The 26146-nt window shown below is 32.5% G+C and overlaps 1 protein-coding gene across 7 annotated transcripts in view; it reads right to left on the bottom strand.

The window, feature by feature from the left end:
* The window catches only part of LOC143240327 (uncharacterized), an 83915-nt gene that overhangs the window by 11176 nt on the left and 46593 nt on the right, over positions 1-26146 (bottom strand). For 3 of the 7 annotated variants that reach the window (XM_076482575.1, XM_076482574.1, XM_076482581.1), the window contains 9 exons: positions 22773-25767; positions 22164-22344; positions 21827-21920; positions 20818-21211; positions 17083-17216; positions 10845-11011; positions 8406-8517; positions 3872-4150; positions 2558-2701 (listed from right to left, as the gene is read on the bottom strand). In XM_076482575.1, the coding sequence (XP_076338690.1) occupies positions 2558-2701; positions 3872-4150; positions 8406-8517; positions 10845-11011; positions 17083-17216; positions 20818-21211; positions 21827-21920; positions 22164-22344; positions 22773-25767 (4500 nt within the window). Of the gene's footprint in view, positions 1-2557; positions 2702-2890; positions 2926-3871; positions 4151-8405; positions 8518-10844; positions 11012-17082; positions 17217-20817; positions 21212-21826; positions 21921-22163; positions 22345-22772; positions 25768-26146 lie in introns of those variants that run through there. The other 4 variants (XM_076482577.1, XM_076482576.1, XM_076482578.1 and 1 more) reach the window with 4 other exon arrangements.

The following is a 26146-nucleotide window of genomic DNA, read 5'->3' as shown; positions in this document are numbered from 1 at the left end:
TAAAGTAAAAAAAAAAAAAAGACCTATTTTTCTCTTCAAACTTTGCTTTTGTGACCTGGGTAGTGAAATTTTCAAATTTACCCTTTTTCCAGAACCTTCAGTTTCAGTGCTGATTCATTTAGATTCAGTGCTGAGTAGCTGAAAAAGAATTTTCTAGAACTTACAAGAACTTTCTAGAATGTTGAAGAACTTACAAGAATTTTCAAAAACCTTTTAGAATTTTCTAGAACTTTCCATAGTAATACATATACAAAGGCTCACCACTTCAGTTTAGTTCTAGCTGCCTAAGTGAACACATTGACCTATCTAATTTTATCAGAGATGGCATCAAAAAGCTGCAAGCATTCTCCCGACACATTCTGCTATGTACGTGGCCAATTCATCAAGACAAAAGCGAAAAAGTACTCTGTGACAGCATCTGCTAAAATGTGTGAAGCCTACAAGGCATGTTTAGACATGCCTATCGTGGATCAAGACAAACCCTGAACACCTCATTTTACCTGTAAGCACTGCAAAAAAAAACTCTAGAAGTTAAGATGAACAATTTTTGCTTGCTTGAATACTAAGATTTCATATTATACAAATTTTATAGTGGCATTCCTGATTGGTCTCCAAGGAGGCTTTACCAAGTTTCCTTGTTATCTTTGTCTTTGAGACAGCAAGGACACTGCAGTACACTACAACAGGAAGCACTAGCCACACTGGATCAAGTTTTCTGTGGGGAAGCACATTGTTAAGTATGAGCCACTAGTGGACCTCCTGAAGGTGTTGTTCCCACCATTGCCCATAAAACTGGGTCTTATGAAACAATATGTCACAGCTTTTGATAAGGAATCTGCAACCTTCAAGTACCTTTGAGACTTCTTCCCTAAGCTGCCTGAAGCAAAAGTCATAGCTGGTGTCTTCATTGGACCACAAATAAAGAAGATTCTGGAGTGCACAGAATTCCCCACGCTCAGTAGGAAGTGAAAAAAGGCTTGGGGCAGCTTTGTCACAGTGGCTCCAGGCTTCTTGGACAATCACAAGGCCAAAAATTATGTGGAACTGGTTGAGGCTCTGGTGAAGAACTACGGCAAAATGGACTGCAGGATGTTCCTGAAAATCCATATCCTTGATGCTCATCATGATAAATTCAAGGAGAACATGGGAGAATACTCAGAGGAACAAGGCAAGTGCTTCCACCAAAATATACTGGGCTTTGAACACCACTACCAAGGAGTGTATAATTAAAACATGATGAGAGACTATATTTGGGGGCTGATATGTGAAGGTGATTTACATTACAGTTGCAAATCTCGAAAAACTACTCACTTCTAAACATTTTTGTATAACTTTAGTATAAATACATGTAAATCTTGATTCATATGTTGTTTCACTCAGGCCTTATGTAAATGAAAATGTGCCCATTTTTACATAGAAAATAGGTTAATTTCTAAATTTCATTATCCAGGTCACAAAAGGAAAGTCTGAAGGGGATAATGGCCATTTTCTGTACTTTTACAACATAAGCAATTAAAAAATAACACATACTATCCAAAACAAAATTTGTGTTACACAGTGTAATCAGTAACCAATCAGCCAAGAGCTTTGCAAGTCTTCCCTTTCTATCCTGCTGCTGCTTGGGCTCGTATTGGGAACATGATTGTGTTTTTTGTGGCAGTAAAGTAGTTTTATTATCCCCATTACATCACCCAAATGCTTGTGGCTTTATTGCGCAAAAAGTGCAGCGTAACATAATGCTAGCTCCAAGAGATGTCAACGGTGAATGTTATTTTATTGGTTCATTATTTTATTTACAGTATTTATAATATGTATTTTTTTATGCATATTTCATGGGTTAAGGCACATTTTAATCTTATTTTTGTTTGTATTTAATGAAGTATATCAATTGCATCCTCTTTTCTTAAGTCCTGAAATGCATTCCTCAATTTCTTATGTTAAATTTACTTCTTTTAACAAAGTTTCCATAAACATTAGGCATCATAGAATGAATCTACTTTATTAACCAAAGATATTACTGTACAGCAAAAACATGGATTCCAAAGCCCTGCAGTAGCATAACATATTTCCTAGGTATTAATTCTAAGTTCAAATGTTCTATAGATACTTGAGAAATGAGGAAAGAAACAATAAAAATAAAACAAAAAATTATGTTAGAGACTGTAGGAATCATTCTCATTTGGAAGCTTGTATTAACCACATAGGTGAAATTTCTCTTTGGTTTTGGTGTTCTGGAATAAGAAAATATCAAACTATACATATTAAGTACAAAAGAAAATATCCTGATACATAATATTGTTCCCAAGGGGTAAAAGCGAGCTATGATTCATACCCAAAATACAGCATTTAGTTTTTTGTGAAATTTTTCATTTGAGTTTGTTATGCCACATGTAGAGGTACCATGAAAAATCATAGTTTCATCCATTGGACACTGAAAGGTACCTTCCAACTTAAGATAATTGAACCACATTTTTAATACTTAAAACTACTAATATTATCTATCCTATAAACAGAACAGTCCATTCACAACATCTTAAACAGAAAAAGTTCTTCTCACCCCTGGTCCCCAGCGAGGTCCTTTGGTAACCCAGCAAATTTCAGTTTGACAAACAGAACACTTTAACCAGTCACATCCCCATCTCTTCATCACAATCACTTGACATTTTGGACATCTCATGGCATCTCCTTGTGACAACATGCTCTGCAAATAAAGAAAAAAACAGTTTAGCCCTATTTGTCTGGTAAATGCTAGTAAATACTCTCAGGAAATGCAAGATAAATACAGAAAACAATCACTTACCTACTTCATTTTTTAAAGCATGAAATAGAAACTATCCAGGATTATTAGCAAATTATTTAAATCTAAATTCAATGTCTATGGTCAACTCACCTAATAACTGTAATGCAAGTAAGGCTGAGAGTAGACTGGATATGTAAAAAAACTTAATTAATATTTTAAGAAAAACATACAGCCCACAGTTACAAAATGTAAACTGATCTAAAATACAAAAATGTCACAAATAATTAGCTATTTTTTCTCTGAAAAAACAAAAATACAAGCACTAAAAAGTTCATTTTATTTCAGCATTTTTTCAAATTTATTTTAAATATCCATTAATAAATAATTTTCATTTCAGTCAAAACTTTATGCTTTATGTTTGATTAACAATCTTAATCAGTTTTGTTTCATCTTTTTTTAGAGCTTCACACTTCACTTTCTAAAAATGTGAAATGTCTACTAATGCATTCACAACTATACAAGAAAAGTATAGAGCCATAGTGAAAGCCTCTCAAAGGTATATTTTGTTTACAGGCAGTAAATGAAGTACGAAATTAGCTCTCTTCACTGTGTATCTTTTTCTTCATTTAAAGAAAAGCCTCATCAGGGTATCTGCTCTGTCCACTGAGGGGAATAAAACCCCTGATTTTAGCATTGTAAATCTGTAGACTTACTGCTTTCCAATCAGGGAGTTTTATCCTTACTGACTTAATGAATTATAATGATATTTTTTCCATAACTTTGCTTTTGTTACCATCCTACATGTTATTTAGGTACTTTTAAAGCACAAGTTAATATTTTGGCAGTCATTATTATTTTAGCTCCCATGACTGCAAAGCTGTATTCAATCTAATTATTACACAAGTTTTTATGCAATACTACAACTGCAACATAAAAAATACAATCAATTTTGAAGCCTTAATATAGTAGTATAATCTTAAATACACATACAAAACAGTAAGACAAGTTCAATTGCTAAAGGCAAGTGAAAGCTACTGTGCTAGTCTCAATATATAACCAAACAGGTTATCATTGAAGAGCAGCTTAAAAAGGACAATCTGAGCTTCAACAAGATATGACTGCAAATCATACATCTAAGAACTCTTTAGTCTTCTTTGCTTCTTCACTTCCTGCAGCTTCAAATTCTAATTCATCCTGGTACTGTCGACAGTTTCGACCTTCATGAATAGCTCGACAAGTCAAGCAGTTAGTCTGATCACACACAGGACAAAGGAAAGCATTAACATTATCTTCATAAAAACACCAACCCTTACAATCAGGAGTCTTACAGTGGAAACTGTTATCAGCACCATTCTCAGCTGTAGCAATACTTCGTTGAAGGAAGCGCTCATATTCTTCAGGTGAAACCAACTGAGAAAAATAAGTAACACCACTTACTCATATATTATTAGTCCACAAAATATCTTATTTCTTATAAAACAATAAAATTTACTTTTCCCAAATTATTGCATAGTATTAAGAGACGAGGCAAAACTATGCAACATTTCAAAATTAAACTTTGCATTACACAGGAGAAAAGGAAAAAGTAGTAATTAATTTAAAAAAAACAACAACATACAAGTACTTATACTCATGCCAACATATACATAAATGAATAATGGAAGAAACAAATGAATAAAAAGACAAGCTAATGAATATGATAAATGGATAAACATACACATGAGTAGATTTTACTTTTCATAGAAGCACATGCAGCTACAAAAATATACAATACTGGAGTACAAACCATAACATAACATGACCAGGTTTTTGAGATACTAGCGGAAGCATGATCTAGCTTGTACTGGTGATGCCCATTCTATTCAGTTTAGCTTCAACTTTGCTGGCCTAACATGCTTTAAAAAAAAAAAGGAAATAAAGAGAGAAAAAGGTGCAGATGTGTGTTCAAGCCCATAACATCTTGTATTTTTACTATCTTTCTCCATCTGCAATAAAAAGTAGGAAGGTGGTTGCTCTGTTGTTACATTTAAGTAAAACAACATTAGTAAGAAATATAACAACTATAGTAAAAAGAACAAAATAATTATAAGAGTGTTATACATCACTGAAGGAGATGGTAAACTGTCCTTGAAGTTGGAATCCAGCTACTAATATGATATTTGGATATAAATCAATAAATGTTAGTATAGCTCCCATCCTCCACTTCTTTTGTTATTTATTTAATCACTTACTTTCACATTGTGTAACATTTGTAGCCAGAAAAAAGAACTTATAAACAGATAGCTTGGCTGAATATAGTTGATATATTATGGATAATTGCAATAATCTATTGTTCTTAATTCAATGATGGTGGTGCATTGTTATATGTTTAAATTAATACAGCTGCATTAATACTCATGATGAAGGATGGAAGCTGTAATAAAACAAAAGGTGGGGTTTAGTATTTACATCCAAACATCATACCAGGGGCTAAAATTCCAACTTCAAGAAGGTTTATTTTCTCACCCACTGATGTAATTTACTCTATTTTTTATTGTAATTATTTTTCTTTTTGTTACTTAAATGTAACAAGATAGCAATCACAGTCCCATCCTGGCTGTGGACAATGACAGCTGGTAAAAATGAGGGATGTTGTGGACTTAAGCATCCACATTTGCTCCTTCTCTCTCTCTTATTCTTTTATTTTTTTAAGCCTTTGAGTTAAAAGTAATTGAGACTAAGCCAGTACACATAATGACCAATTTTATGATTTGCACCCCAGCAATGGATATTTGTTTTATGAGTGCATTTATTTTTGTTTTCTGAAGAAAATGAAATATAACTGTATTTTATTTAGTGTTTAAATATGTGTTCGTGATATTCCTTCTTTTGATATATATTTGTTGGTAAGATTTTGTAACATATATATATATATATTTATATGTACCCATCTACCATCACACACATATATCTATGTATTATAATTTTCTGAAAATAATGTGCATCTTCTTCCCAAAAATTGTATCTAGAAGTTATTATGATAATAAATGTATATGTTTTTTGTTTGATTCTTTTTTTTCAACAGCCAGTCCAGACAATCTTTTCAAACATGTATTTTGAACTACAATTCATACTTACTTAAAATGATGAATTTCAATGGTATGTCTTATTAATTCTCTCTCTAATTATAAGACATGAATGAAATTTGTCTCCATTTTTTAATCATCTTCAGCATCATTAAACACAATTTTTAAAATAAAATGATCAAGGTGCTTATTCTTGTGATTATTAAGAATTATTTACATTTAAAAATGCTTGGAAATACAAACTAGTTATCATTATATTACACTTGATAATCAAAATTAAAAATCATTTTTCATGAAACCTTGCAATTTTGAGTCTGAATCATTGCCCCCAAATAGTTAGCATAACTTCTCTATTGTCTCATTGTCACCATAAATGGCACTACTACTAACATCTTCTTCATATTCAGTATCTTTTTAATACTTAATTTGAAAAATAAAACTGGTGGATGAAATTCTTTAGCATATTAAAGTAACTTTCCTAAAAATATGTTGTTTCAAAAAATAAAATATTTAATTTTGATTTCTTACACTATTTCTTCTAAATATTCATTGTAGTTATTTGCACTCAAACTCAGAATAGTTCAAGTGCAAAGTGATTTTCATGTCACATATAAAAAATATGTATATGATTCTTTAATCTTATTGTTTTCAAATTTAATTTGCATAATCTCTATAACCTCCTAAATGGCATTAAAAGTTTTTTTTTTAAAATGTTTATATTTTATTATTCATTTCTTGTGCTATATCACTGGTTATAGCTATTGTGATTAATGTACAGTGCAATAGTTTTTGAAATTAAGAAGTGGAAATATATACACTCCCTTTAATTCTATGGTTTGGTTTGTTATGAATTTCGTGCAATGCTACACGAGGGCTATTTGTGCTAGCCGTCTCTAATTTTGCAGTGTAAGACTAGAGGGAAGACAGCTAGTCATCACCACTCACTGCCAACTTTTGGGCAACTCTTTTATTAACGAATAGTAAGATTGACCATCACATTATAATGCCCCCAAGGCTGAAAGGGCGAGCATGTTTGGTGTGATAGGAATTTGAACCAGCAACTCTCAGACTGCGAGTCGAGTGCCTTATCCATCTGACCATGCCAGGTCTTTACTTCTTTGTCAAATAATCATAAATTATTTGTTGAGGTTTTATGGCTAATTACACATCTCTACCTTTTTAATTAAGTTTTTTTTTTTTCTCTCTATCCTTTATCATTTATTATTCACCTTGACACACATCAATGGATGCCTTTAAGTGAAATCATTGGAAGAGATAGTTTAGCCTCTGGCAAAATATTTTACTCTCGCTTTGTAAAGTAAACCTTGCACAGCAAAGCAATTTTTTTTTACATTATCAAAATTATTAAACCCTTCAACTACGAATTTTGAAACATAAATAATAATAAATAATTAACTGGAATATAAAAGTAAATCCTAAATACAACTTAACTGTTTATCTAACTTATATGTATCAAGGCAAGAAACAATGCTAAGTGCTAGTGAGGAAAAAATCAGCAAACAATGCTTAGGCTGTTTCATGTAATTGACAGCAAATGCTCTGCACTAGTTTTAAAATGACTCTACAAATTAATTACAATGACTATTCACTTTTGTATATGTGTTACAACTGTCAAAACAAACTAAATTATAGACAAGGCCTGTAACATTTGGATGTTTTTTTTAATCTCTGAATTGATTCCAAAAAAATTAAGAAATCTGAAGTAAGAACAGGTAAATTCAATAGAATTCAATCAAAACATACAGGTCGTGTATAGTGTACATGTAATAGCGACAAAAAGTTAAGACCTTGGTTGTTTGTGTGTCACAAGGCAACAAAACCAAAGTTCAGGAAATGTTCTTTATAATTTTTATTCTAAATAAAAAATTAATAAATTGATAATAAAGTGGTTTAATTAAATTTTGAATGTAACTCGTAAAACATTATCATATGAGCAGAAAGGAATTTAAACAGTACATAGCAGTCAAAAGCTAAAGCCACAATGAAGCAAAACTGGATCAAAGACATCCCATGCTTCTTTGATCCATTGTGAAATGAAATATAGGTCTGGTTACCTAACCGTGTAAATGCATGTGCTCCAGGGTTGAGCCACTCATTCCATTTTTTATACATCTGTTGTTTGAAAAGTTAGTTGCAGAGGAACTTGCTTTCAGCAACTTTACAGTTACTCTAACATTTTGATAATGTTTATTTTCCAGTCACAATAACAAAAATAGTAAGCATTAAATAGAAAGTACAATTAGATATTACACAGACACTCTAACAATCTTGTAATCAGAGTTACTCTAACTGCACTATTGCAGAAGTCTAGATGTGTGTCATTTATGGTGATAAGGCAAAGTTCAGTCTTTGTTCATGAAGATTAATGTGTGCATTATAACTGGGAGTGTATTATATTCAGAAAACTATGATGTGTGTGTGTGAGTGTATGTACCCAAAAATACGACTCAGATATTAATATAGAATAGTATTGCAAATATTATCAAACAAACATTGATGAGTAGGTGAATAAACAACTTATAGGTACACATACAGAAATGACAATTATATCTATAGATAAATAAGTAGCAATCACTTACTGCTTTAATTTCTCTGTCTTGTAACTGGCTGTCACAGGAATACTCCTCATTCCTAAACAAACACTTGACCGTAGCTGCTTCTGTATGGTAAATAGCACCAGCCAAGCAATCTCTAAAAATTGTATAGATTAAAACACTTGACCACATTCACTGTCATGTGCCACACACATTCACATTTAAAACAATCCTATAGAAATTAAAAACACTTGATGACAATAGCTTCTCTGTCTCATATGAAATAAGTCAGACAAACACTGAAAATTACTGAAGTTAAATTATCATGACTATTCACTTTTGTGTATGTGTTGCACCAGTCAAAACAATCTAAATCATAGACAAGGCCTGTAATATTTGGTGACAGACAGTTCTGTATGTTGTATGCTGACCATCAGATAATGAGAATTTCAAAATAAAACTTTAGTTCAAGGATCTTCCTATTGGCTTGAATTACTTTAAATAGTTATTAGCCATTCTAATTTCTCAAATATATTTTCATATCCTTTAGAACTGACAACTCATCTATTTTAATAAGTTGTTTTCAATAATTTCTATACTATTTTAATGCTTCGCGATTGCAGTGATGAAACATCACCACACAGATATGTTGATGAGTCCTTCAAAATAAATAGTTACATATATATGTTTAAAGTCTGTAACACTTTTGATTGTTGTTATTACTGTTTTATTTTATAAATAAAATTCAATAATTTTAATGGATTTTATAAAGTTAATTCCTCAAACATTTTAAACATAAATGGTACTATGAAACACAAAACAAATGGCCAGGTGAGAGATACGATGATTCAGATATACAATCGTGCTTAATTTTAGGATTACTGATCAGAATGAAGGCAAGCAGACTGCACATCCACTGCTTACGTGACTGTTCTTAACCAAATAGTGAAATTGGCCATGACATTTTTTATAATTCCCTCAAAGTTAAAAGTGCATAGCATGTTCGGTGGCATGCCACATAATAAGCCTTGTACTTAATGATCCATAGCCTGATGAATGTACATAAATGATGTGCTTAATGGAAAACCATAGCAGAGAGATTATTAGGTATTTCTTCTTAAGTTTAGTCTTCCATTACTTTGTTGACCTAACTCTAAAAAAAATTAATAACAATTTAGTGAGGAGTCTCCTTTTAAACTGAACACAAAATGGTACTGGACTGGCTTACAACCAGGAATTTGTAATTTATTAAAGTTCAAACTGCCATAAGAAAGAAAACCTTTGTGTAGATACTTGTTTAGAAATATTTCTTAAAAATGATGGATATTTTTTGTTGTTGTAACCTTTGAAACACTGATTTGTGTAAACAATATTACACTTTAAAGGCACAAACTGTTTGTTACAAAAAAGTCAAAAGATGTTCATTTATGTGGTGTTATTATAAGTTTAAAAAAATAGAAATTAAGCATAATATGCTAGGAATACAAAGTTCAAACAATTTAAATAATTACTAACAGCTATTTGCTATAAATTTAAGCAACATTATATCCAACTGTACTAGCTGTTATTACCAATCCTAAATAAAATTTTATATGTGATTTTTGTTAAGTCTCTAAACAAATTCTGTAGCTCATTAATGGCCATTTTATTGTACCTACATGTTCAATTTGTTTCAGCCACAGAAAAAATTCCTAAACCTGTCATAAATGTAACTTCAGAAAAACAATTAAGATATATTTCAAACATTTATGAAAATGATAAAACTAAACAAAAGACTAGCATCAACAACAGTCAGTTAAAATGTTTTGATCCAATGAATGCAGATGACTACTTTTAAGAAATTGAATTCTAAATTCATAGTATAGAGACTGAAGAGAAAAGACAAAAGATACCCATTCAACATAACTTAAAATGCTGCCAATAAACACTGTCAAGCAAAGCATTAGATAATATCAAAAACTATTGATTTAAAGAAAAGTAAGTATTGTAATGTGTAACAGGAAAACAAAAATGTTCTTAAAAATTACTGAAAATAAATACCACTTGATGTATTTTAATGTTTAATTGGCAATTTACTAAACATAGCTTTTACCCAAGTGGGATTAAAACAACAATATAATATAAAACATCTACTATGGCATATGGCAAAAAAACATTAAAACCTATCAACTAAGATTTTATACACAGGATGGAGCAAAAAGTAACTATTCAACTGGTACTACATAAAATATTATGAAAACAGCTGAAACCAATTCATAGTAACAGTTCTAACTGAAACAACTATATAGACAATTTTGTCTCACCTTGCATAAGAAATATTATTCAACATATTTTTAATTTAAAAAAACATGTTAAATTTTGCTTTATACAGTAATGTTGGTGCTCTTTATATAAAAACAAATTCAATCTTCAAGAACTAACCAGTCTTGAGTATATTTTATCTGCTAGTCAAAAGATAAAGATACAGAAAACTTTTGTCCTCACCTGCAAAACAAATGAAGACAGTCTCGTAGCACTACACCTTTTTCCTTTTCTATATTCATAAAACAAACTGGACATTCAAAAACATCCATATTAGGTACGAGATCTTGTTCATCAAGTTCTACTAATTTATGATAGTCTTGAATTTTTTCATTATGATCTGAGAGACCCTGTCAAATAATACATGCGTATTAACATAATTTTTAAAATATTAAAAAAAAAACTAGAACTAATACAGTGTCTGTTACTGATGGTTGTGATAATACTCAACTCACTTCTGAATTTTATTATGATTTCAAACACAAATTTAAACAAACTTTTATACCACTAAAGTTATTATTTACCTATACTAGAAATACATTTCCTTTAGATACTTACCTCTCAACACATATAACTATTCTTGTTCAGTGCTGCCCTCTATATGGAAAAGGTTTTTTTCATGTGCCATAAGCCTTGAACTCCCATTTATTATTAATTATATTATTATTATTAATTTGATTCACAGTGTCTTCACATGTACATCACGATGCAACAATTCTTATCCAGTAAGAGCACAACAGACATTCTTGAAGCAGCACAACAGACATTCTTGAAGCACGTGGTTCCCTTCATTTGACTGAGATTAGGAAGAAAGAAAGCACTGGTGGGAAGAGCAACAGGAGGTAAGTACATGTCACAAACATATTTTTAATGCAGCAAAATAATTTCCAATATGATATCTTCACTCCACTCGCCCATATAGCTAGAATCCCACATTAAACAGGTGGAAGGACCAGTGCATAAGATATAGAGAAGTATCCACTGAAAGCATCTGAAGAATACCCTGAAAGATTGACTGCTATTAAGAGAGGAACACACATGAGAGATCACACTGCTTCTGTACCAAATATACTCTTTACCCAGCATGTAAAGAGATGTTGCATACACAAGAGAAGGAGCACAAAAAAAAAAAACAATAACAAAAAAGGATGAGCCCAAAGATGTAGAATGACAAGGAAACATTGGACCACAGATGGCTGGTTAATTCCAGTATGACACAAATCAGCATTGAACATAAATTTTCTGACTCATGGTCCACACCATGTTTAGCTCAAGTTGAGCAGAATAAAAGAATATATGTACCAAACCAATCTACAAAACAGGACACATAGGCACAAATCCACAACCACAAAAAGTCATCCAGGAATTTGATTTCCAAATGACAAGAGGAAAGGCTGTGCCAATGTGGCTGATCACAGCAAAACCAAACCCCATTGGACTGGTTCTGAACTGGTTCTGTAGGAAGTAAATCCATCATGTTTCAGTTCACTCCTATGACTCAGATCACTCATCCTACAATCACCTAGATGTCAGATTATGGTAAGTGGTTTTGGATTGAAATTGAACCAATCAACACACATCTTCACATGTGTTGGTTGTGTTTCTTTATCCTACTACCTCACTCTGGTAGCTTAGCCTCATAATCTCTACCTTAGTATGGTGGATCCTGAAGGTTGATGTCATGCTGATGTGCATTCCAACTTTGAAGTATCATCATCTTCCAGATAGGATTGCACAGAAGTTTGCAATGACAAGCTCTGAGTACCACTGCATGAAATTTAACATTTTGTTAAAGTGAAAATGTAGTTCCAATAATACACACTCTACTCATACTACAACTGTTATTCAACTGTCACAGTTTCTTTTTTGCTCTTTTGAACAACAGTCTGCTTTTCTTCTCAATTGATCCAGTCTCTACCCCACTTAATTGCCCTTAGCAATATTTGTCTCATCACAATCTTTGCTCACATAAATGCACTCTCTACCCTGGTACTATATATATAAGCAACTCATTCAGATGATGTTATCACTTTTCAAAACTGACTTATTCTACCAGCTCTTCGAGGGGAGCATATGAGAGGAGGTAAGTGTTACTGGAAATACATATTTAAGAAAATGTTAAAATCTCATGGATACATACCCTCTTCTTACATTATGGCTAGATTCCCTCATTGATAGGGATGTGTCTACATAGGTCACGAGTGTGTCAATAGAAGATTGGGACCCTAGTGAGGGATCTGCACTACATCCAGAATGGGTGTGCTCTTCACATGGAACGTAATTCATGAACTGTGGTTGGCATTTTACAAGATCCATAATTACTATTATCCATACCCTAACCAGAAAGCTAAAGTTTCACTACTCAGGACTGGAATTTTTGGGCCATGGTCTCTTTATCCCACATTAGTGACTATGGAGATTGAACTGCAATATGTATACTTATGAGTAGATCCAAACCAGTAACTACAGAGTGATGTATTCTGAGCCACTGGAAATTATGGAAAGAAAGTAAGAAACAATGAAGTGGACAAACATTCTCCTCAACCTGAAGAAACAAAACTCATTTGATCTGGAGTTATGAACATTCATCCTCATTCCCCAACCATGTAGACAAGTTAAATTACCCCTGGAATTATGGAAAGGATGTGGAATAACTGTGCTCAACCAAAGATGCAGGATGAGACTACTATGCATTTGGAAATACAAGGAGACAGTAATCCCTTTTTCATGAACAATGTGCTGAACAAACATTGATCAAAAAGAAGGGTCCCACTCAACCCAACCTGACAGCCTAGCATTTATGAATAGGCTCCCATATAGAAGGGCCCCAACTTTGCCTTCTTCTCCAAGTGAGGAAAACTCACTTTAACAATCTGGAGGAAAAGCCTCTGGCCACCACCCTACTGACTGGAAATAGGGTGTGATATGGGTTCTCTAGCTTCACTAGTAGAATCATGTTGAGGAGTCCTGAGGAACAATGCTTGGGAAACAGTGCAATAAGTGAACCACGTTCCCTAAATTACTGAAAGCAAATTGACTCCAATTTATCCAATTCAAAGTTTGACATGGATGGGCAAGGTTCCCTTATGCTTTACTGATGATAGTTCAAGAGTGGCAGTCCAGCATAGAACAGCAATACCACCTGGCCAGCTTCTATGAAACAGTTTCTATAAGTGATCTTATAGAACATCTCATTTCTATAGAGCTTGTATATTGAATTATCTCTGCTACAACAAAATTGATTTGATAAAAGCATACTTGCTACAGAGTGGAATCCTATGAAAATGAGTTAAGGGACCCTGAAAGATAAAGTACAGATGAAAACAGCAATGAAAATACTCACCCATCTGTACAATCTAGTGGAAGTGGTTAAATAAACTACAGGGGGTAGTAAAAACCCTCAGATGAAGATGCTGTCAGGTCATGCAAATAATATGAAATAAAAGTATTGGAGGAGGTCCACATGCCAGCCTGCAGAATTTCCTCCAGTAGATATTCAACTGGACTGCTAAGAGCATAAAAATGTGATGAATCTGATTACAGGACTCTCAAAAGATTCCTCACCTTCAAAGAGATCCCAAAATAAGTGATATGGGTCAATTCTGTATCCACCCCATCAAGATAACTGGGGTAAATCCTGAAAAATAGAATGATCCCAATGAATAAAAAAGTCATTGTCTAGCATCTCTAAAGGCTGATATCAACATGGACAACAAAACTTTCCAAGACCCTTGCTGGATATAACAAATGATTAAAATTTGATCAGCCAGAGAAGTGAAAAAAGGGATCAGATATACTGATGAAAATGGTTTATCTCCTTCCCTGGTTGATAGTGAATTAAGTAAAAAGAATCATTCAGAGAACATATATAGAATGATAAAGCATCCACAGCTATGAAGAATCAGCACAAACCACACTGACTGGCAAAATCTGTAGGGCAGCAACAACAAAAATATACACCTTCATGGAAAGGTGATACATGGTACATGAGGCTAAGGTAAAAAATAAGTGTTGAGTAAAGACATGGAATGTAAGTGTAATATATCAGTTTAGTAACTGGAATGGGCATTTGTGATAAAGGGCCCAAAGCAACTTGAGGAAGCCACAGAGTACTGGAGACTCAAATTCTTGTCCCAAGTATTGAAGGATAGTCAATAAGCCACCTTACACAGAATGATCACAGAAGATATAAAACCCTTACTAAAGATCCAGGTTACAAAATGAGTTATAGCTTGCACTTCTTGTCAAAGTAGGTTGAACTTTCTCTCAGTACACTATTGCTAATATGTATGCCACTTCCCTTGTTAAATGTCCATTGTAGGACTAAGCAACAACTTGGATAGATACATGGTAACCTTCAAAATTAATCTCCAAAGCCATAAAAAGGACTGCATAACATCCATGCCTGAAGCTTGAGCTTCTGGATATGCAAGTGTACGCCACTGAGATAACAAAAGAGGAATCAGAAGAGGTGGGTACATCTGTAGATACTGCAGAATTATAAACCAGGGTTTAGCTGCCAAACTGAAACTACTGACAGGACATGATAATGAGTTGTAATGAATCATAGCTGTAATCTTAGGTAACACACAAGTTGAAGGAAAGGTTAAGAGCTGTAACTGTAATATACCAGAGACAAGAAAAAACAACCAATCTCTAGGGACATATGAATTGTATGCCTACATAGTCAACATTTACATCAGAGCAGGTAGAAGATAATATACAGGAAAGATTCTTCAAAATCTGCTCTTTCTATTGGTTATGTAAATACCATTAAAGTTAAAACTGTCATTTAACAAAACAGCTTCTACTATATAAGTGGGCATGGCTTATCTTTGACTGAGGACTGTTTACAAAGGTTTTCTCTGGGACAAGTTCTTGTAAAGTACTCAAATTACTAACAAACAACATGTACAAGTGTGGTTTGAATGTCTACATTAAACACAATTTCTTCTATACCAGCTCTTAAAGTTGTAATCTGTAACAGCAAGTATATCACATGACAAACAAAACTGCAGTTTCATTTATTCTTTTAAGAGCTTTATTTTTAAATAAGAGAAAAAAAAACTTTGAATTATAATGTATGTGATAATAATAATTTCATTAAAATACATCAACTATATATTTAATAAAAAATGGCTGGTATAGGTAGAGAAAGCACTAGTAAAGGAGCGAACAATGTTTTGACCTTCTTCAGTCATCAACAGTTTCACAAAGAAAGAAAGGGTTACTGACCGGTAGCTGACCACATGTTTGAAAGTAGTTGTGTAATTGAGTGTAGGAATGTAGAGGGTGTGCTTAGATGTTGGATTATATACATTAATATAAATATAAAGGTGTTCCTTTGTATTGGTTTATTTTGGGCTTGAGTTGTTGTATAAGTAAGGCTTCTTTAATTTTGCATTTTATGTTTGTTTCTTTATTTAGTATTTGGGTGTTTTCTGTGATTATATTGTGTTTATTTGCTTTGCAGTGTTTGAAAATGTATGAAGGTGACTTTTTTTGTTCTTTGAATGTGGTTTCCATTTGTCTACTTGTTTCTCCAATATAGAAGTCATGCCAGTTATCACATTGTATTTTATAAATAATGTTGGTGTTGTGTTTGTCAATGTAGTTTTTACATAATATAAACCTTAGTTTTGTGCCTGGTTTTTGAATAAATTTTGTATTAACTGGAATGTCATATTTTGTTACTAGTTTTTGCCAAATGTTGGTTATTTTTCTGCTGATGTCGGGAATATATGGTATGCAGCTGTATATGGTTTTGTGACTTTTTAAATCATGGGGTATATATTTACTTTTGTTAGTTGATTTTGCTTTTTGTCTAGGTGTGTGCATATAAAATGTTTACTATGGTTTGTGGAGGAAACTTGTTGATGTTGATGAAGTATTATTTGCTTCTCTACTAGTGATTTCTCTACCCATACCAGCCATTTTTAAATATATAATTCTCTACAAGTGAGTTTTCTTGTCATCACAGAAAATACATCAACATTAAAGTGGTTTAATAAAATTTTGAATGTAAGGTAGTAACATGCACAGAAAAGGGTTGGAAAGTAGCACTGTTCTGATTTGGTTAATGTATTAATACATCAAAATTAATTTAAGTAAATAAAAACTGCTTAACATCTTCCTTACTCTCTTCTTTATCATAACATTAAAGCACTCCATCCACATGAAATTAAATCAACCATAATCACATTTCTTGGGCGTTTTTTGCATTTGCTGTGCAATTTATTTTTGCAGAGCTGTTTTTCAAGCTTTGTTTTAAAATAAAATAAGAAGAGGAATACTTAAATAACTTTTAAAAAATATGTAGTTTAATTAATACAAGTCTGCAATTATTTCCAAAGAATTATTGGATTAACTAGTTATATAATGGGCATTTGAAGCACAAGTTCAGTATTATTTATAAATCTACATGACTCACTAAATCATCCTCTGGTTCTGCCACCAATTCTTTCACTGCTGAAGTAATGCCTTCAGAACCAGCTGAAGTACACCTCTTGCATTTTACTTCTGCACCACTTCTTGCACAGTTACTGCACATCTTATCTTAAAATACAAAAGATAAACTAATTTTCATACACAATGAATGTTTTGCTAAAAACTTGAGCAACAAACTCCTATTACAAAAGGCAAAAAAATCCTGCCTAGAATAAAAAGAAAATTCAAAGCCAGTGAAGTCCACTGCTAAGATACAAAAAAAAAATAAATCATCAAACTTTGATTATGATATTCATAAAAGGTTTTGCCTTAAAATAAAAACTGATTTCCACAGTCTCAGCAGGTCTTTTTTTAGAATACACATAATATCTCCTATAATCTCTGCACATATTTTTTCTACTAACAAAAGGACTGATTTACACAATATAATTAAGTTTTCCCAAAAAATAAAAAATAGAATTTCAGACCTGCCAACAATAAATTTTGCAAAATAGTAGTCCCTACTGGGACAAGGGAAAAACAACAATAAATGGAAATGGTGTTGCTACTAATTATGTTTTATTTAATACTTACTAAACTTACTAATTACAGTGTACTACTGATTAAAAACCCCATAAGTAACACTCTAAGCTTTCTTAGGAAATAATCTGCAATTACTTGGGAGAAACATGGTTTTTGTGCCATCTCATCTTCCTTAACAACACTGATTCTAAGATGTAGTTTGACACTGATCCTCAAACTATGTCCTGTATTGCTGTAGTAGAAGTTTAGACTTCATTACTTCAGAAAGTTTATCGTAACTAAAGTTGCCCAGCTCACCTTTCACTCCTCCGATACTATACCAACACTTGTCTGCTGATTCAATGAGGTCTACAGCAGTCAATGGATCAGGCTGGTAGGTGAGAAATTACTACTGAAGACAATCCACTGTACTAGGTTAAAGTGCATACTCTGATTCCAAACAACATCATTTTCTGACAGATATGTCTGCAATTTCTGCATGTTTTAAAGTTGTATCGTGGTGTAGAATTTGACCTTCATATATTCCAATGCAGTTTCATAGTAATTTCTAGCATCTTCCTAGAAAGAGAGCAAGATTCCTTTGCTAAGTTTTAACCGAAGCTTTCTGTCTTTGAAATTCAAAATTGCAAGTAATGTCACAAGTCTGCTTAATGAATCCATGAATAAAGCAAACATGATTCTCTGTAAGCAATGGATGAGTGGGTCCTCACTGTAATTTCAAATTATACTTACCAAAGATATGAATACAACTGTTTAGAAATAATGCATATACAACATATCTCATTGATGTAAGTAACTTGTAAAGCCTTTCCTTTTGCAAATACGTTTTTCCTATTTATATCAGGTGCATCTGTACCTTCTCATTTCCCTTTGCAATTTTGTCTGCTACATTTTTACAGGAACCATTCATAGAAGATCCAGATTCTTCTCCAAGAAATGCACTGACAGACTGTCTCTACTTGGAACATTTTTCTTTTTTCATTTTTCTAAACAATCACTTTCTTTCTCCACTATTACTTCTGGTATGCATGGAACAGACTTTGCATTAAGATGAATTTTTTGTTTTTCTTCATTTTGTTTTACTTTTTGATCATGCTTGATTACAAAGTATTGTTTCAAAGGTCTCCACTGTTCAATTAAACTGTATAATCATTTTCCAAGAAACACCCAGCATATACACACATGCTTGAGAATAGTTTGTCTGCACACCACAAAGATTCTACAATTCTCTAGGTTCATGTTTCCTATTTGCACTTTTATCCAATAGTAATAAATGTCAATAAGAATTTTATCAAACCGATATAGCAACTTCATTGCTGCTTTTTCTGCTACCAAATGAAGATGGTTACATGGATATCTCCTAATCACTATTTGAAAATTAAGTTTCAGAATATAACCTGCAAGTCCTTATTTTTCTCCCTATGTTGTAAAAGCTAATTATACACAGTTCTCCCACTTTAAGGACTTTGAAGCTAATTCTTCTTGAAAAAGTCCTTCAATATTCTCACCAACTGATTTTTACAATTAAAGTGGGATTACAAAATTAATGTGTTTATCACTTTTTCCTTGTTGTCATTGAAGTATGTCACTACGATAAGGTACAGTGTCATCAGTAGACAAGCTGAAAGCCTTAGTTTTAATGTTAATCATTAATGTTGCTTAGTTGCACTCCTGACCATTTCTTGAAATATTGCAGAGGTTTAGGCTAGAACATCCACATATTTTAGTGATTTCTAAGTCCTGAAGCATTTCAGTAAAATTTTTTGAAGCATAGTCCAAAATTACCAAAGGAAGATTGTGTTCCACAATGAGAAAGTGAATGATCATTCTGCTCTTATCACATCATTATCTGATTTTGGTTTGTTTAGTGGTGTTGAGATGTTTTTGATACCATTTTCACCTCTGTGAACAATGGAAAAATCACAAACAAAAACTGTACATTTTGTATTATTCCCTTTTGGAATAATACAATTTGATTGAACTTCTCTGAATACTCATATCTAAACTTCTCTTCACTAAAAACATTTCATTGTTGGAGTCATTGCAGATGAAGGAGAACCATGTCTTTCTGTCATTTTCTTCTCAAAATATGATTATCACACCCTAGCTGCTTACTACCTACACACTTCATTTTGTTAAACTATTTCAAGAGTTTGTAAGATTGAAATGGAAAATGGAGAGTGGTGAATTATTTCTGGGAAAATTATTAGTAAAAAAAAACGGTTATTGAAAACAATTATTGAATTTTGTAGAAAAATGTAAAATAGCACAACAATTTGTAGAGACATAAATGAATATCAGAACTATTACCCCTAAATCTTAAGAGTTGGTAGGTCTAAAATTTGTGTTTCACAGACACAACAGAAAAAAAAAAAGTCAAAATCTAATAATTTAAGCCAAGATGTTATTTAGACTATGAAAATATGGAAAAAGAAAAGACCAAGGCAGAATCTTCAGTACAAGAGCATTTCTCTATGTCAGATGACATTAACAGTTCGTAGATAGAACTAAATAGTGGTAAAATGCCTTAATACTTCAGGTATTACTGAAATATTTCTTAACAATTAAATTACAGAGAGATATAGAAGACAATTCTTTGTAAGTGTTAAAACTGTCCTTAGACTTTCTTAACCGTTGATTTTTTGAACTAGCTGACACTGAAAAAAAAAAAAAAGACATTCCTTATTATATTCCAGTAATATATACTGGAGTTTAATGCCTCAAGTATTTTACACAAGCCACTGTGACAATGACAAGGTTAGTGAGCCTGGTAAGGAAAATGTGCCATCTGTTAGGGAAAAAAAAAAATTAAAGGAATTTGCATTGAATGTAAGAGAGTATGATATGCTGAATTGTCACTGCAAATCTTTCTAATAACTAAAAAAAATATATACAATTTAAACTAAGTAGTACACTTACTGTTAACAAGCACTAAAAACATTTTATAGTTCATTAATAAATAAAAAGCAATTCTTAAATAAATACAGAAGGTTCAAATGCCATTTTTTCTCTTACAGTAAAAAGTTATCAAAGTAGTTAAGGTAAATGAGATGCAACTCTGTGAAATATTCAAATGAAAACCAACAGAAACATTTTACTACATGCTGGAGACAGCAGTCAATACATATTTAGTTCTAATTTGCAGGAGACAAAAAAAAAAAGATATTACATGCATATCTAAAATTACCTTCTAATGTGTCTGAGTCATTACTCTCTTTATCACTTTCATTATCAGCCATTTCCTCATTACCATGGTTTACAATGGGATGATCAGAGTCACTGTCACTAGTGTAGAAACCCATCTGAGGAAGTTCATCAATAGCTTTGTATTCTGATGGACCAGGTAATAAACATAGTCCTGCTTTTGGATGAGCAATGCGTGGACAAACTTCTGTCTCTGGTAAAATTGTCTGTGGCTGACCCTCCTTGTCTTTTGAACACAAACTTACCAAGTACAGAAATACTGGACAACCCTCTGTTTTTATGCCATAGCTTGCTAAAGTAGCTCCATCATTGGTGGCAAGGCTTTTACCTAAAATCCATCGCTGAACTTGGACAGGAAATTTGAATACTGCTTCAACCTAAGAACATGATATAACATTAAAAACTAATTTTTCATTTAAGAAACAGAAAAGTTTCTCAAGTATTAATGTACACAATAAACATGTACTCCTCCCAATAATGTGTCCAAGTTTTTATTCTTTGTAAAAATTTGCAGACGGTTCTGTTACACTACTAATCAGAAAGTACAAAACTATCTGACTTATTTAGTAAAACATACCATATCTAGTAATACTTTCAAATCCTGGGTATCAGGCACAAATCCAAAAACACAAAAGGATGATGGTGTCAATGTTTATAAACAAATGAATAAATTCACACACAAAACCTTAAAACATAAACACTGCTGAGATGGGACTTTGAAGGATGACAGATCCATTCCTTCAATACCTTTCCCTTACATATATGGTGATGTTTTCTGTACTTCCCTACTCCTAATTTCATTTTTGAACAGTTTAATGAAATTTAAAAACTTCACACACATGTTGTCCATAGTTCCTTACTTTTAATTTTATTCTTTCATAGTTTAATAAAGTTTAAAAAGCTTCCCACACATGAACATATGCTACTCCTTTGATTTCACAGATATCACATACCATAATATGTTTTACCTGAATTCATATGTTAAAACAAACCTTTTTTTTCAGCATCTTAAGTGTCATACCAGGAAGGACTCTCAAAGGTAAAGGACCTCGATGAGATGATTTATCTTCTACGAATAAATTTAGTCTACAAAATGGAGATTACAGAGCTATCAATAAAATAAAAAGTGCAAAAATATTGAAAAAAATTTGTTCACATAAAATGACTGGAATAGGTTTATTTTGAGTTAAACTACCACACTTAAAATTCTTGTGAAACATTTAAAAACAGTATATATAGAATTTCAATTATCATAATTTTTAAGTACAGTAAAAGCATCCAACTTGATTCTGTTTTGTTTTGAATTCATAAATATCAAATGCTACTTACGTTATGGGATGTTCACAAGTTTTGTCTTTCATCTCTCTTGTCTTACTTAAAGAACAAGAGACTTTTCGTAAGGCTAACTCTCTAGCTAAAGCTGCTGCCCTTTTATGTTCTCCACTTGCAATAGCTTCTTCTAATAACTTGAACAATGATGAAACTTGGGATTTCTGCACCACTGAAGCATCTTTTATTAAAAAATCATATATATTTTCAAGTTTAATTTTATTACAGTATTACATTATATTGGATTAAAATTTATCCAATTTGCACAAATATGCACAAAATAAGTACAACTACATGTTTAAATATAAAGTAACAAGTACATTAAATTTTGTATCAAAACATTTCAGGAGTCAATGTTTAAATACAATTTTTATTTGGTTTTGTTTCACAAGTATTTTGATAAGTTTTTTTTTCCTTTTTCAATCACAAGCTAGTTCCAGCTGTCGCTTTGAGAAAGGCACAAATATCTACCTACATGTATATAGTTTACCAACTCTAGATACTTGGAAAGCTCTTTCTGGTTCCATTTTTACTGTGTATGTTGCATTATCAATCAAATGTTTAGTTACTTGTGAAAAATGTAAATCTTTATTATTTATCTTTACATACCATTACATTCCATTTTTGTTGTCATCTCAGGTTCCATTACCGAAGAACTTTCTTTAGGCTTAGCTTTAATAATATTAGCTGTAGTACTGTTTCCAACAACTATGGGACTATAGCTTCTTCCTTTTTGACCAGTAAAGGTACTGTGGGTTAGAGAATTAAACTTGATATTTTTGTCATTCTCTTCTAGAGCACTTTTAGCACTAGAGTTACATGACAGATGGTGTGTCTTGCTAGCAAAATCCTGTTTTCCTACAATTTTGTCTTGTTGAGCTCTACTAGATAACAAAGGTGGCTTGCTTGAAATATTAAACGATATTGAAGTTCTTGTTTCTGCTAGTGATCCTGATTTATGTAAGGATGATAGTGCTGAAGGATTTGTGTTATAAAAATTGCTTTGATCTTTACTCATTTTTGGTACCTCATGGAAACTATTAATTTCATCACTTTTTATATTTTTCTCATTTTTTTCTTCAGAAATTTTATTACAAGAAAATAATTGTTCCTCAGATATATTAACACTTTCAGGCACTATTTCATGTCTATTAGTATCCAAAGGACATAGCACATTGTCTTCAGACTTTTTAGAGTCCAATGAATTGTCCATGCAACCTAAAACAGTGAACTTCCACTTAGTTGGAAAAGACTTCATGGGTATTTCACCAGTTTTCCCTTCTTTTTCAATTGCAGAAGACATGGAATTACATCTCCCAAATTCTTTTCTACAGTTATCCTCAGTTCTTGGTAAAGAGCTTATGTTATCTATAACTTGATACTTTTGAGTGAGATCATTAAAAGCAGCTACAAAATCTTTTACACAAGGTCGTGATTTTAATATTTGTTCAAACTCTTTTTCTAACTCAGTATCTTCTCCCTGTCCTGCAAAACAATCCTTTTGTAGTTTGGAAATCTGGTGTTTTTTTTCCTTGTCACAATTGAACAAAACACTGTTTTCAACATTAATAGCAGAGGAATTATTAACAAGACCAGTTGTGCTGGGAAGTAAATTATGTGAAGGGTTCTCAGTACGAGACAGTGAAGTACATGATGCATTTGTTAGATCACATATGTCGTTTTTATGGATTAATGAATCCCAATTTTTAGAATATATCTGTGCAGCAGATGCACTGGTATGATTGCTTTTCAAAACACTAACTGCTGTTCGAACAGAAACTGAATTCCATTTTGAGTCTTGTTTTACAACCATTTCTTCACTAGGTGTAGACTTATCTTCTATTATTCCATTCTCTATGGTTTTCATTGAATCAGAAGTAGCAGAAAAATCAGGATAAACCAATGAGAGCCGTTTTTTTGCAGCAGAATCCAGAGCACTTGGCATGGAGCTTTTAACAAGGTTTTCATACAAAGGCTTTTTAGACTGAGGATTTTTTTCACATGCAGTTATTTTATTTTCATAAATTTCAAATGGTTTCTGAGAAACTATTTCAATTTCACAAGGAGTTTTACTTTGTTGCTCATTCAATTTAAGATTTTTATTATTTTCCCAAGAAAATCCAAATAAAGTTAAAGTATCATGTGGTACAGTTTTCTTAGGCAATGCAGGACAAATTCCAGTTTTATTATCAGAGCAGTCTGAAGCTCTGTCTGTAAAATTCAACAGTTCTAGAACTGAGTTTTGTGTATCAGGTTTAATTGGTTCTGGTTTTTGCAATAGAGTATCACTCCAAAAACAGGAAATATTTTGATTTTTCATTGATAAGTTTTCTGGATTTCTTCTGCAAGAATAAGTTTGTACGTTCCCAGGGCTATTTTTTAGGAATTCCCATTTTTTCTCATTAATACTACTAGAGAAATGAGGAGATGCAGAATCTTCTTTTATTGGACGAAAAACTGAGTTTTCATTTCTAGGTAACCGGGTTCTATGGTTACCCTGAGAAAATCCTTGAATGTTACTTTGAGACATTCCAAAAGAAGTCACTGGAGACTTATCTAGAGTAGGATCAAAACTTTTTGATACAATAGTTGAGATAGGAGGCTGAGGAGCTGGTTTTTTATTAGATGGCCTTCTTGTACTTGAAGATGAAGTCCTTAATGCAGCTGTCATCATTACTCCAAACTTTATATCTTTTTCCACTTTTTGTTTAGACAGAAGATTGTAGGCAGATGAACTTTCATGTTTTCTTCTCCCTCTTTCTTCCAAAATAAATGGATCTGGAGGAGGGGGTGGAGGAGGAGCCTTCTTCTTCTTTTTTGAAAATTGTTCTACATCAAAATGGGATGCAGCAGCATCAAAGGAAGCACAGCGACGATGAAGTCCACCTGACATGGAAGTAGATAAATTTGAAGTATTAACAGAACTAAAGCTGGCATTTTTTTGTAACCCTGAGTTTGTTGATTTTATTGCATATTCAAAACCTGAGAAAGACTTGTGACATTCTGAAGAATCTTTCCAAATACTTTTTGAATTACTATTAGAATTATGAGTTACTAGCACTTCTGGAGTTAAATCAATCACTTTTTTTTCTTCTGAGGTAAGAATCAGTTTCTTCTTTTTCTTTTTTCTTTTCTTACTAGGATTACCAAGAGTAAAACATGATACTAAAGACCTAAAGCTTCCTTTGTATTCAATATCACTTGCAGAAGTATCACTTGAAATTTCTTGAGCATATATTACTTGTCCTGGAACAAAAACAGGCAGACAGCTGGTAAATGAGTGACTATTTGACTGCCAAGTTTTATCAGGAAAAGTTGTCTTATCAGCCCACTGGCCAAAAGCAGACATGCTAGAAACAGTTTCCTTGATGGTGACAGATTTTCTGTGATGCGGATTAATAGGTAAGCCGTCAGTCAAACATGACTTAGGAGTCCTGCTCCTATTCTGTTTACCTGTGTGTTTTTCATATCCATCAATTCGCCAGCCTCCACCATCTGAGTTCTTTGGCCCTGAAGAGGTAGTTGCAAGGTCTTGAGAGTCCTTCATGAAGTACCCACAGTGATGACAACGTGGACTCTCTTCCACTGTTTTTTGTTTTGTTGACTGAAAATATTAATAGAAGTTTGAAAGATAAACTGATGAACTATATTATTTTACAACTATGAGAGTTTAAAGTGATTATAAATAAACTTTGAATATAATGGCTTTCAGAATTGCAAGATATGATGGAACAAAGGAAGAAAAAAAAAAGAGTTAATGTTGCTTTCAACTTTGCCAAAACAACACAGCATCTTGAATAGCATGAAGAAAAATTTTGTGAAGTAATATAATAGTACAACAACAACAAAAACTGTACATCACACTAACAGAAAAATTTAAGTGGTAAAATAAGACAAAATGAAAGAACTTGATTCACTACGTGAATGTTCTATCAATGAAGAAATAGAATTTTAGGTCTCACTGACACTTTTGCTGCAAAATC

This window comes from Tachypleus tridentatus, chromosome 13 (assembly GCF_004210375.1).
Source record: "Tachypleus tridentatus isolate NWPU-2018 chromosome 13, ASM421037v1, whole genome shotgun sequence".
NCBI lineage: Eukaryota > Metazoa > Arthropoda > Merostomata > Xiphosura > Limulidae > Tachypleus > Tachypleus tridentatus.
This window is presented reverse-complemented; position numbering and strand designations above follow the sequence as displayed.